This window comes from Erpetoichthys calabaricus, chromosome 10 (genome assembly GCF_900747795.2).
Source record: "Erpetoichthys calabaricus chromosome 10, fErpCal1.3, whole genome shotgun sequence".
Taxonomy (NCBI): domain Eukaryota; kingdom Metazoa; phylum Chordata; class Cladistia; order Polypteriformes; family Polypteridae; genus Erpetoichthys; species Erpetoichthys calabaricus.
Window position 1 is genome coordinate 73772932 of NC_041403.2, and position 22240 is coordinate 73795171.

Here is a 22240-nt window from a genome sequence, read left to right on the forward strand (position 1 = left end):
TGGTGGGACATCAATGAATTTAAAATGGCAAAACTGGTCCATGGGAACATAAAGGTTAAGAAACATTGGTGTAAGTGAAGGGGGTGTGGGCAAATGCATAAGAATTTCCCACGTGGAACAGTGCATACGTTTAAATTTTCCTATGGCTGTTGCCTGTTAAGTACAAATGTCTTCAACTTGGTCAGCCGTAAATCAGTGCATGACTGTACAAAGACAGATGCTCACATTGAACACGTGGGTGAAGCAAGTCCTGGTAGACACATCCAAAGGCTACTAACTTTTGCTTCAATTTTACTAAGGTTAGTGTTAGGGCATAATACACCATACTGTTTCTTTGTCTGTTTTCCACATCACATTTTTTTTTCATGGTGGCTCTTCATAACAGAAGACAACTATACATCACATTAGCTGGGTGCCACAGAAAGAGTAACTGTGTCAGTGAAACCTTTGTCATTACATGGTTCTGAATTCAAACTACTTCAATAGAAAGCAAAGCAACCTTTTGTCACATCATTATGATTAATTCCCCTCTTTCAAGCACAGCTGTGACTTAGAGAAAGAGTGAGTGCTGACTGTGGGAGCACAAGAAAGTCACAAGAGTAACTGTTCATTGAAGAGAGGAGAGAAATTGTAACTTTCTGGAAAATCCAAAATGCTATAGAGAACTTAGAAGTGCCAGTTCGGTGTTTAATAACTTGTCTCATTTGTATTACATCCCATCTTTCACATCTAAATTATATATAAATAATTATCTTATTTCTATAATCCATGTTTGTCAACAAACTAAAAGCTGTATCTTAAAATGGCTGTGACTAACAGTGAATCCTGAGCTATGAAATCAAAAATCTCGTTAATAACAGGCTTTGCAAAAAGCGAAACAGCTAATGAATTAAAAATAAAATATCTCACATATTTGTGTACAAATCAAATGAACTGACATGCTACCACACACTTGAGATTTCTACTTCAATAAATAAAAAGTATATTTTTTAAAATCCATATTATATAATGTGTTGGCTATGCAGGTTTTAGTTCTACTCAAACATTAAGTTGTGTGACTCAACTCTTTAACTGTGAATGAGATCTGAACTCTATTTCAGGAAAAAAAAAGGTGCTGTCTGAGGTTTTGCATATATTTCGTAAATGCACATATTTAGGCTCAACCAATACTGTACATAGATGCATACAGTATATGCATAAATGAATCATTCTTTTGGCTGATCTTTAAACTGCTTTATAAAAAAACTACAAAAAGAAAAAAATAATAAACCGTGTAATGCTCCTACAGATGCTTGAAACAAATAGTCTTGTTTTTTTCTTCTTTTTTTTGGATAAGACAGAGAATATAGCAGGCAACTCTTTCACATCTTATTTGTATATCATAAAAATGTAGTTTATGCAGATACTTGTTATAAACTGTACATGAAAAAGGATTACAAATAAATACTTAATAAAGAGGACATCATGAGTCAAAATTTCTTTAGTTAACTGATACTCTAATTAAAATCTGTTACTTGAAATTACAGACATCATCAATATATGTTTGCCATGAATGTTGTTATATATGCGAACTGTAAATCAGCTTTACATATTTTATCTAAGACTGTTATTGGAAGAGAATTAAGACTTTTGTCCAAAATATAAAACAACTTCAGTGAACACTAGTTGTTCACTTTCTAACAAAAGTGGGCAAATGCAAAGAAATATTGACTCACACTCTGAACAATAATTAGCCGGTAAATAGCCAGCCAACATACTGTTTAAAATTATTTAGCAGTGTCTTAGATGCCCAGGTTAAGATGTTCAACAAAAAGTTTATTTACTGGTTGGGATTTGCGACCAACCAATGAAAAGCCATCAGTATATATTATAAATCTAAAAGAACAAAGAAAATTAATAATCTGTAATAACACCAGCACATCGGAAAAAGCACATTTATTTGCAAAAAAACTGCAACATTTGCTTTTTAACAGCATTAATCAGAAAGAAAGGAAAGTGCACCTGCATGTTAATCTGTAGGTTTCATCAGGTGTATGATGTAATGGAAACATCTTTTTCTTTGATCCAGGTCTCAACCTGGGCTTCTTCTGTTTGCACTCGTAAGCTTTATAAAAAAACAAATATTCAGAAATTAAATAACAGCCTTTATAAAAGCAAATATATATAAGATTTATACTTCTGTGTAATATACAACACTTACTAATGCAAAGCAATATATACATTAAACATTGTTTCTGAAACAGTGTCATTTAAAAATAAAGATTTCACCAATGCTATAGATGCATAATAAATAAATTCATATTTGCATATATAAGAACCATGGGGGAGATAAAGTTGGACTTGTTAAATTGCTACTTATGATATAGTAAAGGTACTAATAAATGGCACATAATAATATTGACACTAAGTATTATGTGCAGCATTGGCAACGTGGACAAAATAATAGTTGTCTGCTCTACACAGATGCAAAGCAAACTTGGTTGAGCACAGGGTGCTGAGATAAAATAGAATAAATCTCAGGATTGCTTAATTTTTCGGAAAGCACCGGAGTATATCTGGAACAATCAAGGGAGTATTATTGAACTTATTTTAGTGGCATCAATATATGGTATTTAACACAACCACAAAAGACAGAATTACCATATAAGGAGTGATATTACCTGTACAAAAATCACAGGATTTAGCTTATTTTCAGTTTCAGCATAACACATGCAGTTGACATAAAGCCTGTGCCATAGTAAATTATTCTCATGCACACTTATCACCTATGTAGTAGGACATAGTACTGTAAAATCAAAACCCAAACCTGTATGTTTAAAAACAGTTTTGACCCTCAAATAGCTTGTGTCATGAATAACAGGTGCACACTAATTATGAGACTGCTTTCTTTTAAAACCTGGGTTATAAAATGTCATTTTTTGCTATACTATATAATCTAGGCATACATAACATTGGTTTATTAACATTTATTAATATATAATTTTCTTCCTTTGTTATCAAGAAAGTAAACACAAGATTTCTGATTAAATGGTTGCATATGGCAAATAAATTTTGTAAATAAGCACCATATTGAGTCTGATGCAAACACTATTCTCGCATTACATCCAAAGATGTGTATTTTCATGCATAATAAATATTTAATTAATGCTCTGTTAGCAAAGATTGCTAATACTACAGCCAAAGTTGAATATACTGCATATTAAATGATTAAACTTCAAAAATGTTGAAGACAGAATTGTACAGTGGAATTATCTTTAATAACTAGGTTCAATGATTCACTCAAGGATACAAATGCATGCCAAACTGGAGCCCACTCAGTGTTCCATCTTCAGAACCATATGAAGTACAGCAAAAGTTAAGAGTCTCCTAAAACATTTCTACTACAACATCCTTAGTCATGCTCACACAAATCCAGATATATTAAGTGCACATTAGGTGTTTATGTATGTACTTGTAATGTTTTATAAATAATTTTTTTTCTAATGTAACTTAAGACAGCTAAGTAAAATGGAAGGATTTCAGAAAAAAATTGCTTGTGACCCAAAGAGTGACAACTACAGCCCAATAAATTCTGATCTCAGACTGTAAAAGGAGAACCACTTATATCTTTTTTTTTGTTGTGTTTAATTGTTTCTTATTAGTATATAACTATACAGCTATCTGAAATAAAAAAGAGGAGCGGCTTGCAATAAAATTCAAGGAATATTTTAGTAACGTTATTCTGAAGGAAACACATTTATGACGGACATGGCAAAATTACTGATCAGAACAATTTTGTAAGATCATGTGATTGCCTTATCTTTCTTATATAGCTTTATTATTGCCACTGTACACATTATCTCTGTTAGCTAAAACTCAAATTTCTAGAAAACACTCAGAACCAAGTATTCAGATGTCTCATTTTTGCCAAGAGTAAAAACAACCCTCCACTCCGTTTTATTCCACTGTTATTCTTTTGATGAGCGTAATCAATATGATACATTTTTATATGCTGCTTTAGTAAAACTGATATTTTAATATTACACATAAAATAAGAGTAAAAATTTAGGAATGGAATTTTTTAAAGATAAGGTCAGGGAACTTCTGCATTTTTTTAAATTTTGTGCATCAAAACCCTTCTTTCTATGCCAAAATGTTGGGCTCTATGATGGCCAGTTTCTCAATGTTACAAATTTATCTGCCTTAAATAAAATATGCAACAATACTGAAGTAAGACTTTTCAGTGCTACAGCGTGTGCCCCATCTAGTGGTATAGTACTATAAAATCCACCTATTCATTTTGTAAATATAAAAACATTGATTTTTAAATCTGGTGTAATTTGATGCATTTTTTGCAAAAAGGCAAGGGCCTAGTGCACAGTTTTATACATGATAACATTTTAAAACCAATGAAAAAGAAATTTATGATTTTAAATATGACACAATGAATACTTCGGGACATATTTTACATGTGTGGCATTATAGGACAAGTACTAAATTACTCCTAGAATTTTTTTTACAAATGCAACATCAAAAATGAAATGGGAATATTTTCGTCAATGCTAACAAGCCTTTTGGAATTAAGCATCATTTGTGTGACTAATTTTTTGTTCAAAATCATTTCAATGAAACAGACACATTCTTACTTGTTCCTTCCAGAAGAGCTGCTCTCTTTCTTCGTGCATAGGCCCGCAAGTGATTAGAAAGACTAACCGCACTTGGAAATGTTGCATTGCAATGAATACATACCTTCTTAGGTTCATTTTTGTCTGTCAAAAAAATATATAAATAATGAGATGAAGCTGTCTTTCCCTTTAGAATGCCCATCCTTCAGAAAAGTGTTAAATGCTCCTATCTGTATTTTTTTCTAATTTTAGAGGTCCCCTTTTGTAGGACATAACCAAATCTGAAACAGCACCTGACGTTTAGTGAAGTATAACTAAAGAACAAAGGAATTAACATTCTGGATGGGGGAAAAAATTGTACAGAAATGCAGCAAATATTTTTTTTTGCACTGTAATGGGACATAAACTTAGCTAATGCAATGTCAAGAAACTAGCCAACTCAATTTGATCAAATAAAATGTACATTATAAAAATAAAAAATAGATGTCTGAATGAAAAAGATATATTAAATACTTTACAAAGTAATGTTCATGAAACTGGACAAGATCAAAAAGACAAAGTAAACTAGTTCCAAAGGTAATAACTTGTACCAGCAGCTTGCTTTCAATTCATTTGATGGAATTGTAGGCATTCCCTAAAATGTATCTGTATTTTTCCTTTCTGGACAAGTCATTTTCTTAAAACATTTGCTAGTAAATTGGTTTAAATAAAAGATTTTACCAAAGTCATTCATTGGGCATTATAGGTATAGCATTACATAACAAAACATTCTCAAATCTGATTAATCCAATTCAGGGCAGCAGAGGGCCGGATTCTATCCCAGCAGCACACCTTTCAAAAGTTGCAGCTTAAACTTTAAGCAACAGCATTCCTTGTTTAGAGGCAGAATTTATTTTAGTGTGGGAGCAGTGGTGGCACCAAAAACTCCATGTCGGTTGAGAGATTGAGGAAAACTTCTGTAAGTCTCAGTTACGCCTCAGTGCAGGTGTGATGACCTGCTGTGTGCTACTCCTCCTTTTGCCATTTATATTAAATCACCTGTCTGATTACATGCTTGTGATTAACAAAATGATGACTTGATCTTCAAAGTCAAGTTTATAAATTCACTTTCCTGAAATGGCAGTAATAGAAATTAAAATAGTGTAGCATCATGTTAAATGCCAGTACTTGTGTTCAAATCCTAACATATGCTCTGCTTATGTGCAGTTTGCATATTCTCCCCTTAAATTTGTGAGTTTTCTTCTAGGTACAATGGGGCATGCCTTGTCACCCATAAACTTGCCCAGTATGAGGGAATGGTGAGGATGAACATACCCTGCAAATGACTGGTAACCAGGGCTACTGGCTTAACCAGGGTCTCTCTGCAAACTTGAACTGGACATGCAGATTCAAAACTGGATAGATGAATGGACAGAGAAACTCAAATTAAGAATTTTGTTACTAATCATTTACTTAAATATACTGTATTTCTATACACTCAAAATTAATGTAATGATATCATGTTTTGTAGATAAACTGCCTCCTCTTAAAGGCACTGTGCAAAAAACAAATACATTAGAACTTAAATATTTGATTGACTTTCTATGGAGTAGTAGTAGTAGACATTTAGTGGACAGGTATAGTAAGGGGTGCAAGATAAGATGCTAGACTTTAAATCACATGGTTATTGGCTCCATTCCTGCATCTGCCTCACTGTAGGATCTTCAGTTAGTCACTTAACCTTGTCTGCGCTTCAGTTGGGGGAAAAAAAAAAAAAATGGTGGTAAAAGTTTAAACATATCCTAATCTTGGATAAAGACATCAGCCAAATATGTAATAAAGTACAATACTTCCTCTCAATTTATCATTCCATATCCTTTTTCAACACTCACTTTCTCCTAATCTAGGGCAGTGGTTCCCAAAGAGTAAGTTGTAACCCCCACAGTATTTCAAAAATAAAACAAGGGCGGATGTCAACTTTTGTTAACAGGAGGGGTTGAGGGCAGATGTTGACTTGGGCAATAATCAGTTGTAAACGTCAAAAAAAACTTGCTGTTACGGTAAAGTTATGCTCTCTTTGCTTGGAGGAACGTTATCCTCATTGACCTGACATCTAATCCCTGTGTGTGCATCAGTAGCAAACAGCAAACAGCAGCAAAAATGGCAACAGCTTCTGGCAAAACAGCAAAGCGAATGCGCAAAGAAAAATACTCAGTGGACGTTGTTTTGAGTATTATTGCTGAATTGTACTCTGACTTGTAAGACTCTGATTTTGGTGCAAGTAATCTGGAGAATGAGATCGAAAATGAAAGTGAGGTTCCCAGCTGAACATGGTGCTGAATATGTTCACACAGCTGATGTGTCTACAGCAACATTCAGCTGGGAGGACCGCTACTTACAATGAAAAGAGGTACAAACCAGAATGCATTGCACTGTGACCTCCACTGACGAATCTGTGGATTTGTCCATCTGTAATGAGAAGTACTTGAACTTCTTAATATTTTCAAGAACTGGTGTTTCAATATTTTCTGCCATATTGCTTATTCTTCTTTGGATTGTATTATTGGAGAGAGGTATTAATTTGTGCTTGTCAACCTCTTTTTCACCAACCATTATTTGCACCATATCAAAAGCTGTCAGTAAAATCAGATTTTCTGTATATAGCTTAATGGCTATTGCAATGAGAAATGCAACTCAATAAAGTGCTAGTAATGCTTTTTGATTAGTGGTGGTTGCCAGAGTAAAACTGGATTGTTCCTTGTGGAAAGTAAAGTAGTTTAGCTTTCTTTCAAAGAATTCCACGGGTTTGTCTTTTTTGTTTGGATGTTTGGTATTTAAATGTCGAAGTAGCTTTGATGGCTTCATACTTTCTTTTGACAGCATATCTCGACAAACTACACAGTGGGGTTTACTGGAAATAACAGTAAAACCATATTTGAGATATTCATTGCTGTACTATCTACTTTTCTTTTTATTTAAAATGTATCTATATTTTTCCTTTTTGGATAAGTCTTTTTTTTTAAACATTTGCTAGTAAATTGGTTTAAATAAAAGATATTGCCAAAGTCATTTATTGGGCATTATAGGTACAGCATTACATAACAAAACATTCTCAAATCTGATTAATCCAATTCAGGGCAGCAGAGGGCCAGATTCCATCCCAGCAGCTCACTTTTCAAAAGTTGCAGCTTAAACTTTAAGCAACAGCATTCCTTGTTTAGAGGCAGAATTTGTTTAAGTTTGGGAGTAGTGGTGGCACCAAAAACTCCATGTCGGTTGAGAGATTGAGGAAAACTTCTGTCAGTCTCAGTTACTCCTCAATGCAGGTGTGATGACCTGCTGTGTGCTACTCCTCCTTTTGCCATTTATAGTCAATGAATTGTCTGATTGTTTGCTTTATTCAATGAATTGTCTGATTGTTTGCTTGTGAAGTAGCTTTGATGGCTTCATACTTTCTTTTGACAACACGTCTCGACAAACTACACACTAGGGTTTATTGGAAATAACAGTAAAACCATATTTGAGATATTCATTGCTGTACAATCTATTTGTATTGTTTATTTTTGTCACTGCCAGACATAGAAGGTTGCAATGATCTTTTTAAAAATGTATACATCTTTAACAAAATGCGTACAGCTTGTACTTATTGTTGAATATTCAATATTATACTTGTCACTCACCAGTAGGGGTTATATCTTTAAAAAGTTTGGTAAGCACTGACCTAGGGTCATACCTAATGCTGTAAATGATCCAGGCAGTATCAGGGACAATACCAAGATGTTGTGGTAGCCCGTAAGAGGGCACACTCTCTCTTACCTGACCAATTTAAAGTTGCCAATAGATCTGAATTGCACACACATTAAGGGGACAAGCCCTGAGTGTCCAGCAGAAGAAAAATAATAACACGGCCAAGGGAAGCTTATGAAAGCTGTACATACTTAGCTAGGACAGGATTTAAAACAGTCTATTTGGAGACAGTACACTACAGTTCACAGTACAGTAAATAAATCAACCCAGGTTTCAGATGGTGTCGCCCAAACACATCTCTAAATAATGTTCCTCTCTTGACTTTGTGATATTGCAGGGTGTCTGTTTCAAACCATACTACTGACTTTCTTTCTAAATGCAGTTCTAATTTTAAAAATTTGTAAAAATGTAAAACAAACGAAGAAATAATGTTGAATTAGCATTACGTGTTCAAAACCCAGGTATTTCTGATCTCACTTTACTCAATACAATGCTCAATGACTCAAAGCTGATCCAAGAAGCATCAGATATTAGGCTGGAAGTTGCACTGGATGGGATGCCAATTAATCTCAGTCCATTTCATGGTACACTATTTTTATTTAACTTGAAAAACAATTAACTCAGGTGGAGGGTGGGTATTATTAACTGTTTTTTTGTATTATTAATCTGTTTTTTATGTAATTATTACTTGGAAAGTTGGTCAAATTTTATATAGTGCATTATTTTATTATGTATCTTTCAGTAGATGCACAATTTCGGACCTTTTATACAACATATGATTCTGAATAATTTCAAGCACAATCAAATATAATATTATCTAATAAATAGAATAGTTATAAAGTAGTGTACTTTTAAGTCAAAATATAATTTATAGCCTGTCTTGATTCAATAAATGATAAACTTTACCTGACTATGTTATATTGTAGAAATTGGATTAATCACATTGATAAGCTAGATGGTCTGTTCTTTGTTAAAATTGTTCTAATATCAGGTTGTCTTTGTAAAGGACAATGCCTATCCTTACAAATTCAAAAGAAAAATATTAGCCAAACCTTAATAGACAGCCAGTCTATCACAGGGCACACACATACATCACTGATTTGCAACTGATAACCAAATTAACATGCACATGTTTTATATTTAGAAAAACAAACTTAATAATGCTGATGCTTAAACATTTTGGTAAGTAACACGGGTATGTACAAAATATATCATTATGTTAATTTAGAGAACAATGAAATACAGTATGATGAAGTACATAACTAACAAAAAAATTCTTAATGTGAATTTCTCTGAGTTGCCCAGAAAGTTTGCATGTTGTAATCTTTCTAGTTAGCCAATAAAAGGTGTCATTTTGCTTAACTTCTCACTCTGTCCACCCATCTACTCATTTTTAAATCAGCTTATTCCATTGATGGCCACAGGAAGCCCATGTTTAGACCAGCAGTACTGGTTGGTAGCTCATCACAGAGGACATTCTCACACACACCCACATTCATTTACAGAAGGAAAGGTTTTGGTTGACCACGCATGCCCCAGTGCACCTGAAGAAAAACTAAAATACATGCATGGAGAATGTGCAAACTGCACATAGGCAGATCCCTTGCCATGTTTTAAACACAGGACAGTTGCGCTATAATAGCAGGAACACTACATATTGTGCAACCATATTTTAGTTTCTGTTTCTGCCTTTTCCAGAGAGTCACCATTTAAACTTGACTTTGAATAACAAAGCACTACCTCTTTAATCATGGATAAACAATCGGATGACTGACTGAATAAAAACAGCAAAAGTAAGAGTAGTTGCACATTAGGGTGCAAGGAAAAGCCACAATTGCAGGCATTCTTACTTATACGTAGTCACATCTCTAAGTAGAATAAACACAATTATGAAATATACATGGGATTTGATTCAAATGGGCACTGTTTAAATTTTGTAGCAGTAGGAAACATTTGAAAATAAAGTAATAGTTTTTCATAGCTCTAGTAGACAAATTGAACAAACTGAATATTTGAGTTTACTACAAAATAAAATTTTTAAAAAGTTTGTTTTTAATTTCACCATAGGTACATGTTGTTTGATTCCTGGCCACCTTTCAAGTGAAGTTGCCCTATCAGATAAGAGCAATCATCTGTTTCTACCCTAAATGGACTACTTATGCGATACTCTTTAAGATACTGAATGACAAATCCTTAAACAATGTTAATGTTTTTATATGAATTACAGTTATAAAAAGGACACATACAGATTGCAGTATCAGCCATCTTCAAATTCTCTTTTTAGAGCAGTAAGTCTTGTTAAGCCTGGATACACTGGGTCAGCACATTAGTTCTGAAGCATAATTCAGATGGTCAGAGGTTTTTCTCAGCACTTCAACTGACATTAAATATGTGTCAGAATATCTGTCTTTGAACAAAGAGAGCTTCTGCTCAAACTTCAAACTACAACCTTGAAAAATGTGCTGAGATGATTTCTCAACCTCAATGAAATCCTTTACTCTACTGGTATTTTTCTATATTTTGATACTTATTTGTTGTATGCGTTTTCATCATTTTAGTTTAAGCTTTCACTTTCACTGTTGGTTTATATTTTCATTTTATGTTTGCATTTTCTTTATTTTTGGTTGTGTCTTGACCTTCAGGGTGGCCATATCTAGGCTAATGTCATATGTTATACAAGGCCAACCAAAATTTCATTAGTAGACAATGTACTGTATTTTAATAATGTTAGCAGTCATCTTCTATGATGCTTTCATTCCTTGAAGTAGAGAATACTAACCTATCATAGCTGGTATCACTTACTTTTCAGGATGAAGCTTCATGAACTCAAAGAAATGCTTAAAGTTATATTCTTACGGAGATTTTATATTTAACTACAGTAATTGTTAAAGTACACTTCACGCCCACACAATTAGAACAATTGTGATGAGAACTGGCCATTCAGTCAAACGACTCCATCCTATTTACCAAGATAATCCAAAATAACAAATTAATATCAAGTTGAGATTTGAAGGGCCTTAAAGTACTACTCTCCATCACACTGCTTAGTCAATTATTCCATGTGCCTTTAATTCTCTGCATAAAGAAAAAACTTGTAGAAAATCTGCCCTCAACGGTTTCCAACAATGCCCCCATGTTCTTGAAGAATTTATTTGAAAGTAACAGCTGGAATCCGCTGTACTAATTCCTGGCATCATTTTAAACACTTCAATCAAGTCACCTCTTAATTACCATTTGCTTAAACTGAAATGGTTAAACTCCTTCAATGTCTCATCATAGTGATTTTTACACAGGCTTCACCAGTGGATTATGTAACTTCTAACTCCCTTGACTTTCACTCCAAACAATGTGATATATAGCCAAACATCCTATTAGCCTTCTCGATCAATCCTGCATACTGTCCTGATGTAGATAGTGGAGTCCAGTGTGACTTCTAGGTTCTTCACATAAGGTTTATTTTCAAGTGTCAGACTTCCCATTTTTCAATCAAATCTAACATTTTATCTTCCTACATGTAATAATTTGCATGAACTTAAATTATATTTCCTTTGCTACATATCTGCCCAATTCTGCATGCTGTCCAGGTCCTTCTACAGCAATTAACTGATTCTACATTATATGGTCTTCCACCTAGTTTGGTGTGGTGTCATCTGCAAACTTATCAAGCTTATTGATTATATTCTTGTCCAGATTGTTTGTGTATATTAAAAACAGCAGCAGCCCCAAGCACCGACCCCAGAGGCACACCACTTTTAACATCATCCAACCCTGAAAGGTTTCCTCTCAACATAACCCTTTGTTTTCTGAGTCTGAAACAATTTTGCACCCACCTACACACAGCACCCTGAATACCACTTGATTTAACTTTACCACTACTTTCATGTGGTACATATAAAAAAAGCTTTCTGAAAATCAAGAAAAATAATATCAATACACCACTCGAATTATATTCTTTTGTTATTTCTTCATAGTATTCCAGCATACTAGTGGAACACAACCTTTCCCATCTGAACCCATATGGAGTCATTTGCTAATACACCTGTTCTAGGCATGCTCAATGGTTTCCTAAATAATTGGTTTCATTAATTTACCTATGATGCACCGTAAGCTTACAGGAAGTAAAATACTGGGGGCCTTTGCTTAACATTATTCAACGAAACATCTAATTTACTGTTATTACTCATTATCTATTGATTGTTTCCTTAAAAACATCATTTTCTGCAAAACTATTAGAGATACGACATTAGAGCTAGACAAGAAAAATAAATCTAATCAAATCTTTTATGTGCGTTATGTTTTACAATTCAAGAAAGAAATAAGACAAAAAATGTAGGCTCCAGAGGTGTTAAAATATACAAAACGCTATGAAATAAAACACATTATTTAGTGCCTGTATGTGTTCATTACTTCTGATGTGCACATAAAAATGCAAATTAATTATTTGTACTTCTCATGTCTTTCTTACTAAACAAAAGCATGTCATTTTAACCATATGAGGCTTCAAATGGAGAGATCATTACCAAGTAACTATAAAATGGGTATTGCTTGCACATAGCATGTTTTAGACTTCAAAGTTACTGAAATGTATCACTGATAAATACTGTAAATTTACTTTATACTGTACAATGGATAATACAATCTGAATACACAGAATAATGAATCAATACAGACATTACAGATATCAGCAACAATTTATAATTTAGGCATTTGGCAAAGAAAAATAATGAGGATTCTGCATTAAGAATAAAAAAATAAATAAATAAAAAAAAGTTTAAGCTGGTACTACAATAGCAGTATAAAAATTAGAACAATACACTGCCTATAAATATCACAATTCTTACCTGTTTGCCAGTACAACTCTGTAGTTTTGACTTGTGGATTCAATGCACTGTTTTCTTTGTGGGGAGAAGCAGCCAATCTTTTTCTTGCTGTTTGACAGCGATTCTTATTTGTATCAGTTTCCTCTCCCACTTTCTTCTTCCTGAGGAGTTCAAGCAGTGAAGCTGACTGAGGACTTTCATTTTCAAGCTTAGAGTCACTGAACTGATTATCTGAAAATTCCTCATCTGGTGGTGGTGTAGATGATTCCCAAAGTTTGGATTCTTGGCTGGTGTGTTGAACTTTAATTGGAATTCCAGTGGGTGATAAAAATAAGCCATCACTTGTTGCAAATTTTTGTGAAACAAATGGTCTAGACAGGAAACGCTTTTTGCTCAGTACCTTAAGTATGTGCTTATAGTCCTCCTCATTTTGCAACATCTCATTAAGAATGCATACAGGTGATTTGCTAGTGCTGTGTTTTGTTTTACCAATTCTTTTTAAATGCCCTCGAACATGATTTGACAGTCCAGTCTTTGTATCAAACCATCCTCCACATAAAGGACAAGTGTGCTCAGTCGGAGATTCAGACTTCTCCACTATCAAAATAAATGCACAAAAAGATCAGTTTGTTAATATCTTCCATATATTATTAAATTATATATTTCTATGCAAAACAAGCAGAGTATAACAACAATGAAGAAACATATGCAGCTGTTTGTTTTTCTGACCAATGACAAATATTCTAAAATACAAAAAGTACATTTTTGGTGCTGAATTTAAGAACAAAAGTTTGAGTATTTCTCAAAACCCCAAAGCCAATGGAAACAAGTTAGGCTGAAAATTGTTTCCAGAAAAAAAGTCTGCTGAAAACTTCATTAAAAAATTAATTAACTACCCAACATTACATACAGAAATAAATACTGCTGAAAATGAAAAAGATCAGATGTGCATATCAATCCTTATAAACCATTTAAGAGAGCCATATCCAATAAGAAACGCATAACAAGCATAATGTAATCTGGGGTTTTTAACATGGAGATAGGAGGAAAACATTTCGAACTCAAGTCAAGCTTTAAAATGTTCCTAAAGCTTTTTACGTAATCAGGCATCTTTGATTTTTCCTATTTTTTCAAACCGATTACAAACTGTCACAGGGCATTCATGTGTTTAAGCGCTGTTCAGTACTTTACTATAAAATATTATAAGCAAAATACACAGAGAAAAGAAAACACAGCTTTGCTGCTAAAATTAAAGAGGATTTTTAAAATTATTTTTTAAATGTATTTTCATTTTTAATTCAGTAATTAAAAGCACTGATTTAAAAAGACTATCTGGATTTAATATTGTCTAATAATCAAGATAGAATAAAAATGGCATTGAGGTCATTTAATACTCCTGTAGGATTTATTGATACCATATATACTCGCGTATAAGTCGGGTCTTGAAACCCGCAAAATAGATCATAAAATTAGATCCCAACTTATACGCCCATTCAAAAATGCAACATTTAAGGTTTTTTTTTCATCTTCTTGCTTCCTACAATCTCACACCAATTTCTCAGACATGTCAAATTTTGTTGTAGCAGCACAGTTACCAATTCCTTTCGCCATTTCAATGACTTTTAATTTAAAACCAGCTTCATATTTTCTTCTGATCAAACACTCCATCATAGATAAGAGATGCTCTTACAATAAAGGTGTATGAGGTGTGAGATTTAAAAAAAAAAAAAAACACAAAACAGTGCAAACGTCACTTCGGAATAGTTCGGGTATTGCCGTGTGGTCACGTAGGCACAATACATTAAAAAAAAGGCAGTGTGCTCCGTGGTTACTCCCTCTGGTGGGCGTTAGCATATTATAATCTCTTGGACCAATAGCGTGACTTTTCTGCATTTGACTTATATGACCAACATTATAAAATACTGGAAATTATAAGGTAAAAATCAAGCCCTGACTTATCTGCGGGAGAACTTAAATGCGAGTATATACAGTAATTACATAATAATGTTAAAATGTGTTGTCTCAGCATACATGCAAAAACTAAAATGAAACTTTATTTACAGTGCATCCGGAAAGTATTCACAGCGCATCACTTTTTCCACATTTTGTTATGTTACAGCCTTATTCCAAAATGGATTAAGTTCATTTTTTTCCTCAGAATTCTGCACACACAACACCCCATAATGACAATGTGAAAAAAGTTTACTTGAGGTTTTTGCAAATTTATAAAAAATAAAAAAACTGAGAAATCACATGTACATAAGTATTCACAGCCTTTGCTCAATACTTTGTCGATGCACCTTTGGCAGCAATTACAGCCTCAAGTCTTGTTGAATATGATGCCACAAGCTTGGCACACCTATCCTTGGCTAGTTTCGCCCATTCCTCTTTTCAGCACCTCTCAAGCTCCATCAGGTTGGATGGGAAGCGTCGGTGCACAGCCATTTTAAGATCTCTCCAGAGATGTTCAATCGGATTCAAGTCTGGGCTCTGGCTGGGCCACTCAAGGACATTCACAGAGTTGTCTTGAAGCCACTCCTTTGATATCTTGGCTGTGTGCTTAGGGTCGTTGTCCTGCTGAAAGATGAACCGTCGCCCCAGTCTGAGGTCAAGAGCGCTCTGGAACAGGTTTTCATCCAGGATGTCTCTGTACATTGCTGCAGTCATCTTTCCCTTTATCCTGACTAGTAGGGATGGGAATTGATAAGATTTTCACGATTCCGATTCCGTTTTCGATTCTGTTTAACAATTCGATTCTTTATCGATTCTCCTATCGATTCTTATTTTTAAAAAAGGAGAACACACAGGTCGATTAACTTAGAACTTTGTTTTATATCTTATCTTTGAACAAGATAGAAATTTAGGAGTAGCATGACCTTACAAACCCAACAGTGAGATCTTAAGAGATCCACAGCCTACGGCTCCTCGATGGGGTGCCATGGGGTCCCCAGAAAAAAATGTGTAAATGTAAAATAATAATAAAATAAATATTCTTCTGTAGCAATAACAAAGTATAACATAAATTATTCTGTGGCAATTACACAAGAATGTCCAGTAACATTTACACTCTCCTTTTTAAAAGTATATATGAGCTGAGCACTCAAAAATAAAACTACATCAGCCAGTAACAAATACAATCAACTCAAGTCCAATGGAACTGTGCACAGTGCAATTCTGCAACCATCAACTATTTTGACAGCTACATTCATGTTGGCCGCATTATCAACGGTGGCTGCCACAACCTTGTCTTTGATACCATACTCCTCCAAGATCTCATCAGTCTCCTCTGCTACAGCTGTCCCTGTCTGTGCCTGGTACACTGGTTTGGTTTTGAGGACTTTTTCTTGAGCCTGGCCATTCCTGACATAATGCAGCGTTACTGTGAGGTAATGATCTTGACTAAAACTTGCCCATCCATCTGCAGTGACGGCTGCCTTCAACACATGTTTCAGCTCAAAAATGGAAACGGATGAAACATCTGGTAAGAGGAGAACACGCAAATTTGACATTCCCTGACTTAGCCTACAATTAAACACATTCACTTACCGAAAATCGGGGGCATCTACTGTGGCAAATGGGTGCAAGCCTTTTACCACAAACTTAGTCACTGCTCGGTGACATTCGTCTATCCTGGCCTGTGTCATTTTACTTTTCCCCGCCTCTGTGAAAGGAGAAGCTACCGGTAGACTGCAGCGAGAACTGCCAGCATCTGAGACAGCCAGACTCTGTCTGTCTCTCTCGTCATGGTCATCTAAATGCAATGCACAATAATAGCAGGTTTTGCAATAAGGCAAATCGCGCTAACATAATATGCAATGTTAGTTGATTAGTTACCTGCCGTATTAACGGGAGAGGACCTGCAAACGTTACCGCTGCTGCTGGGTTGAGATTCACTAGTCCGGAGCGGATCAAAAACACAACATTCATTTAAGGTTATCGCGTGTTTTGTGTGCAAATGCTTTTGCATATTCGTAGTGTTTCCTCCCTTTGATTAAATATCTACTTTGCAAGTATTGCAAGTTGCCCTGTTGTCATCCTTTCTCGTAAAGTATAACCAAACTTTTGAGCATTTGTGCCGCTTAGGCACCATGTTTCCTGCTGGGTAAATGACGCTACGCAACGCGGTGACGTCATTCGAGGCGACTGGAATCGATAGGGGAATCGTTTGCAAAAATGGCAAGCAATTCCAAGGAATTGAAACAGTGGGAACCGGTTCTCAACAAGAACCGGTTTTCGATGCCCATCCCTACTGACTAGTCTCTCAGTTCCTGCCGCTGAAAAACATCCCCACAGCATGATGCTGCCACCACCATGCTTCACTGTAGGGATGGTGCCAGGTTTCCTCCAAACGTGACGCCTGGCATTCAAAGAGTTCAATCTTTGTCTCATCAGACGAGGGAATTTTCTTTCTCATGGTCTAAGAGTCCTTCAGGTGCCTTTTGGCAAACTCCAGGCGGGCAGCCATGTGCCTTTTACTAAGGAGTGGCTTCCGTCTGGCCACTCTACCATACAGGCCTGATTGGTGGATTGCTCCAGAGATGGTTGTCCTTCTGGAAGGTTCTCCTCTCTCCACAGAGGACCTCTGGAGCTCTGACAGAGTGACCATTGGGTTCTTGGTCACCTCCCTGACTAAGGCCCTTCTCCTCTGATCGCTCAGTTTAGATGGCCGGCCAGCTCTAGGAAGAGTCCTGGTGGTTTCGAACTTCTTCCACTTATGGATGATGGAGGCCGCTGTGCTCATTGGGACCTTCAAAGCAGCAGAAATTTTTCTGTAACCATCCCCAGATTTGTGCCTTGAGACAATCCTGTCTCCGAGGTCTACAGACAATTCCTTTGACTTCATGCTTGGTTTGTGCTCCGACATGAACTGTCAACTGTGGGACCTTATATAGACAGTTGTGTGCCTTTCCAAATCATGTCCAACCAACTGAATTTACCACAGGTGGACTCCAATTAAGCTGCAGAAACATCTCAAGGATGATCAGGGGAAACAGGATGCACCTGAGCTCAATTTCGAGCTTCACGGCAAAGGCTGTGAATACTTATGTACATGTGTTCTCTCAATTTTTTTTTATTTTTAATAAATTTGCAAAAATCTCAAGTAAACTTTTTTCACATTGTCATTATGGGGTGTTGTGTGTAGAATTCTGAGGAAAAAAATGAATTTAATCCATTTTGGAATAAGGCTGTAACATAACAAAATGTGGAAAAAGTGATGCGCTGTGAATACTTTCCGGATGCACTGTATTTAAGAAACAAATATGATAACAAATCACAACAAACTTACATAAACATAGCATACCAAGGATAATAGTATGTTCTAAAAACACTCCATGAAATATAATTTTTGTAAACCAAATTTTGAGCACATGGAGCGAAGTGTTAAAGAAAAAAAGTTGCTTAAATTTAGAATGGGAATTAGAATAGGGCAGTGGGGACAGCTCACAAAATGGAGGACAACTTCATTCAAAAACTTAGATGCAACAGTAAATTTAAAAGAAATCCTCAGTGGATGAGTAAGGAATTGAGGAAGAAATCATAGAAGAAAAGGGAGGTTTATAATACGTGCTACTCAGGTAACAACAACAGTACCTGGGGGTTACTTATGAGTGCAAGAGAGAAATGCTAAAAAGAGAAATCACAAATCCAAAAAGACAGTCAAAGAGGAATATGTAGATGGAAATGCAAAAGTCAATTCTAAGTGGTCCTTTTAGAATTCCAGCAATAACTGAACAGTCAAGGAAGAAGTGAAGCTTATTCAGAATATTATCAGGGAAATACAAACAAAAAGTAAATACCAAATGCTCTTAGTTTATATTATTTTTCTGTAGACACTACCCCTGAATAATTTGGGAATTTTCTTGTTAACTACTGGGAATATTAATGAAGTACTAAATGAATTAGAGATTACAGACAGGAAGGACTGCTATGGTTGATAAGGCCAAAATCAAATACAGTAGAACCTCTGGTCACGAACATTTCCGAACACGTACAAATCGGGTTACGATCAAAAAGTTTGCCAAAACTTTGCATCTGTTCACGACCACACGGTCTAGTGGCGAACAAAAACACTGGCGGCCAGTTTCCCTATGCACATTCATATACGCCAATGATTTGCCATTCTCCGTTTCCCATTTTCTTTTGTTTGCGTACACAGGGCCTAACAAAGCAGCTGATGTTGCAAAAGGAGTTACAATATTAACCAAGCAGAGGCCTCCAGTGCTGGAAGAGGTGGAAAAACTGTTGCTAGTGTGGTTGAACGAGAAGCAACTTGCAGGGGATAGTGTAAGTGAGGCTATCATATGCGAGAAAGCCAGAAAGATTCATGGCGATTTGCTGAAAAAAATCCTTCTTCAAGTGGCGAAGGTGAGGAATTTAAAGTCAGTAGAGGATAGTTTGAAAAGGTTTGCAAGAGAAGTGGCATTTAATTTTTTTCCCCTGTGCTTAAAACTAAACAAAGTGTTTACAGCGAGCGGTTTGTAAGGGTCTAGTGCGAACTCTTACAATGTTAGTTTTCTCTGTTGTTCAAAGTTTTCTCAGTATTATTCAATGTTTTTACTTTTAGTTTACTATTACACTGTACATTCTATGGTATAATTAACTATTTTTGTGCTTAAAAAAATATATATTTACATACAGTTTGTACGCTCTGGAACTAATTAATTGTATTTACATACAATCTTATAGGGAAATTATGTTCAGGTTGCGACCAAATCAGGTCGTGTCCAGAGTTTTGGAACAAATTACGGTCATGACCAGAGGTATCACTGTAAAATCGATGGACCAGATAACAATTACTCAAGAGTACTCAAGGAAGCTAATATGTGTGTGTATGCATATGTGTGTGTGTATATAAATATATACATATACTAACACACACACATAAAAGGCACATTTGTACTAATGAACTTTAATTGTAAGAGCTACAAAGAACAAATGAAGGAGCTGAATGTTTTTGGTTTATGCAAATGAAGTTCAATTGATGGAATGAATTAAGTGTTTGAAACAAATGGACACAGCAGATATGCAGTGTTACTTTGAATTGTTGAATAAGAACAATGGGGCACCGATGGAATTTGTTTGAAAATAAAAAAGTACTTCTTTATACAGGGAATGACAGATGTATAAAATAAGATACGAAGCACTATATTAGTCTAGTGTATTTTGTGAAACTTCAACATGAAGAACATTCCTTTTTTCCTCTATGCACTGTTGACTTTCTTTCTTCATGTTTCGTTTTCCATTTTCCAATGTATAATGATGTTTCATGTTACACTTTCTATGAAATGAGTTAAGAATTTTTCTAAACAATAGGGTACGGCAGAGCAAACAGCGAAGTCCACTAGCTGAACAATAACTCTGTAATCCTAAATCACCACTGGCTGGACCAAGATTTTCACAGGACAGAAATAACTATTATTGTGAATACATCTTGTATCAACAAAACACAGACAGAAAAAATCAGACAGTACACGAGTGACCAGCTCTGATGCCCATGTAACTTTAAAAAGTGAGCAGAGTGGAGCTTTTAATTTGTCCATCTTGACTGTAACATTTTTCTCATCGTGGTAAAACACTAACGTTCTTTATGTCCATACACTGTGCCTTCACTTTTTAATATTGTTTTTTTATCAGTATGCTGCTGCTGGAGTTAGTGAATTTCCCCCTTGGGGATTAATAAAGTATCTATCTAATTTTCATTTTTTTTTTCTGCTGAGTCAATTCAAGCAGTTTCTATTCTAACTACAGTTTAGTAGTGATGTGTTGAGGAAATAAATGGGATACAAGACCAGTGTTCTCCCCAGAAATTTTTTCCAGCCGGGTGGGGCGGGACAGGGAAATTTGGTGGTGGGGAAAATTAAATGTACACTATTTTTATTAGTTAATTATTATTAATTATTTTCCATTGCTCAATATGACTTCCTTTTTTAAGGTTTGACACTTGGCCAGAATATTTTTATTAAATTTAAGAAGTATCTAATTCAGGACCCTGCAACCCTAACAAAAATTTTAAATAACAATTGTTATGACATAAACCAAGAGGCACAAGTATTGTCACTGTCAGGAAGAAAAAGTGAAAACAATTGAAAAAAAAAAGTATGGGAAACCTAATGAAGAAAAATTTTAAAATATTCTTCAAAGCCAACTTGCATATGCAGAAGGTATCTTCAGTTAAATACTTATTCTTCTTTTCTTCCTAGAGGCCCAGTTGTCTGCAGCTTTTCCATAATCAAAGTCCCCAGGATCTGGACACTCCAAGGAGATCAGCATGAGATTAATTAGCGTGCTTTGATTCATGCGATTTCTCAAACATGTCTTGATCCTTTTAAGAGCAGAAAACTCCCTTTCAAATTCAGCTGTGCTCACTGGGATCACTAGCCCAATATGAGCTAGTTTGGTTAAATTTGGAAATGACTCTTAGAGCTCTGATGTCGTTGCCATTTTTAGTAAAATCTGTTTTGGACTGTGTTTGTATGATTGACTTCTGGTCATTTTTGATGCAACTGTCCATTCTTTCCTGCTACTTTCATGTTTTAAAATTGAAGGGCTACCATTTTGGAGTATTGATCGAAAAGAATGTGATATAGCGGGTCCGTGGCTTCACAAAAAAAAAAAAAAAAAAAAAGGGCCAGTTTTAAATCCATAGAGCCGTGTCACTCTCTGTGGGAGCGATTGCATGACCACGGGGAGTTAATGAGGTAGTTGGGGTGAGTTGTACCTGCACGTGTGGGTGGGATCGTTCTCAATTGCTTCATTGGCTTCCTGCAGCGGATGATTAAGGCGCTGCACCCACAGAGACGTGAATATATATATATATATATATATATATATATACTAGGGGGCTTCGCTCGCCAACCCCCGTGTTTGGTTTTCCGGATACACACTTTTAAGATTTTTTTTTCTTTGAATTGTTGCTATTTCACTAGTTTCAGTTTTATTTCAGAACTTCTGTAAAAACAATATTTGTAATCTTGTGAGTCCCAATATGCTGAATCTTTTTAATGAGGTCAGGACAGGTTTCTCTGTTTGGAATTTCAGCACAGATAAAACGATCTACATCATCAGCAGTTAATAATTTTCTTTTACAAA

General features: G+C 35.3%; 1 protein-coding gene across 4 annotated transcripts in view; it reads right to left on the reverse strand.

Moving 5' to 3' along the window:
* Window positions 1–22240, reverse strand: part of znf644b (zinc finger protein 644b) — a 127763-nt gene that overhangs the window by 18318 nt on the left and 87205 nt on the right. For 3 of the 4 annotated variants that reach the window (XM_028811424.2, XM_028811426.2, XM_028811427.2), the window contains 3 exons: window positions 13172–13747; window positions 4626–4748; window positions 2002–2104 (listed from right to left, as the gene is read on the reverse strand). In XM_028811424.2, the coding sequence (XP_028667257.1) occupies window positions 2002–2104; window positions 4626–4748; window positions 13172–13747 (802 nt within the window). The remainder of the gene's footprint in view (window positions 1–2001; window positions 2105–4625; window positions 4749–13171; window positions 13748–22240) is intronic. The other variant, XM_028811430.2, reaches the window with a different exon arrangement.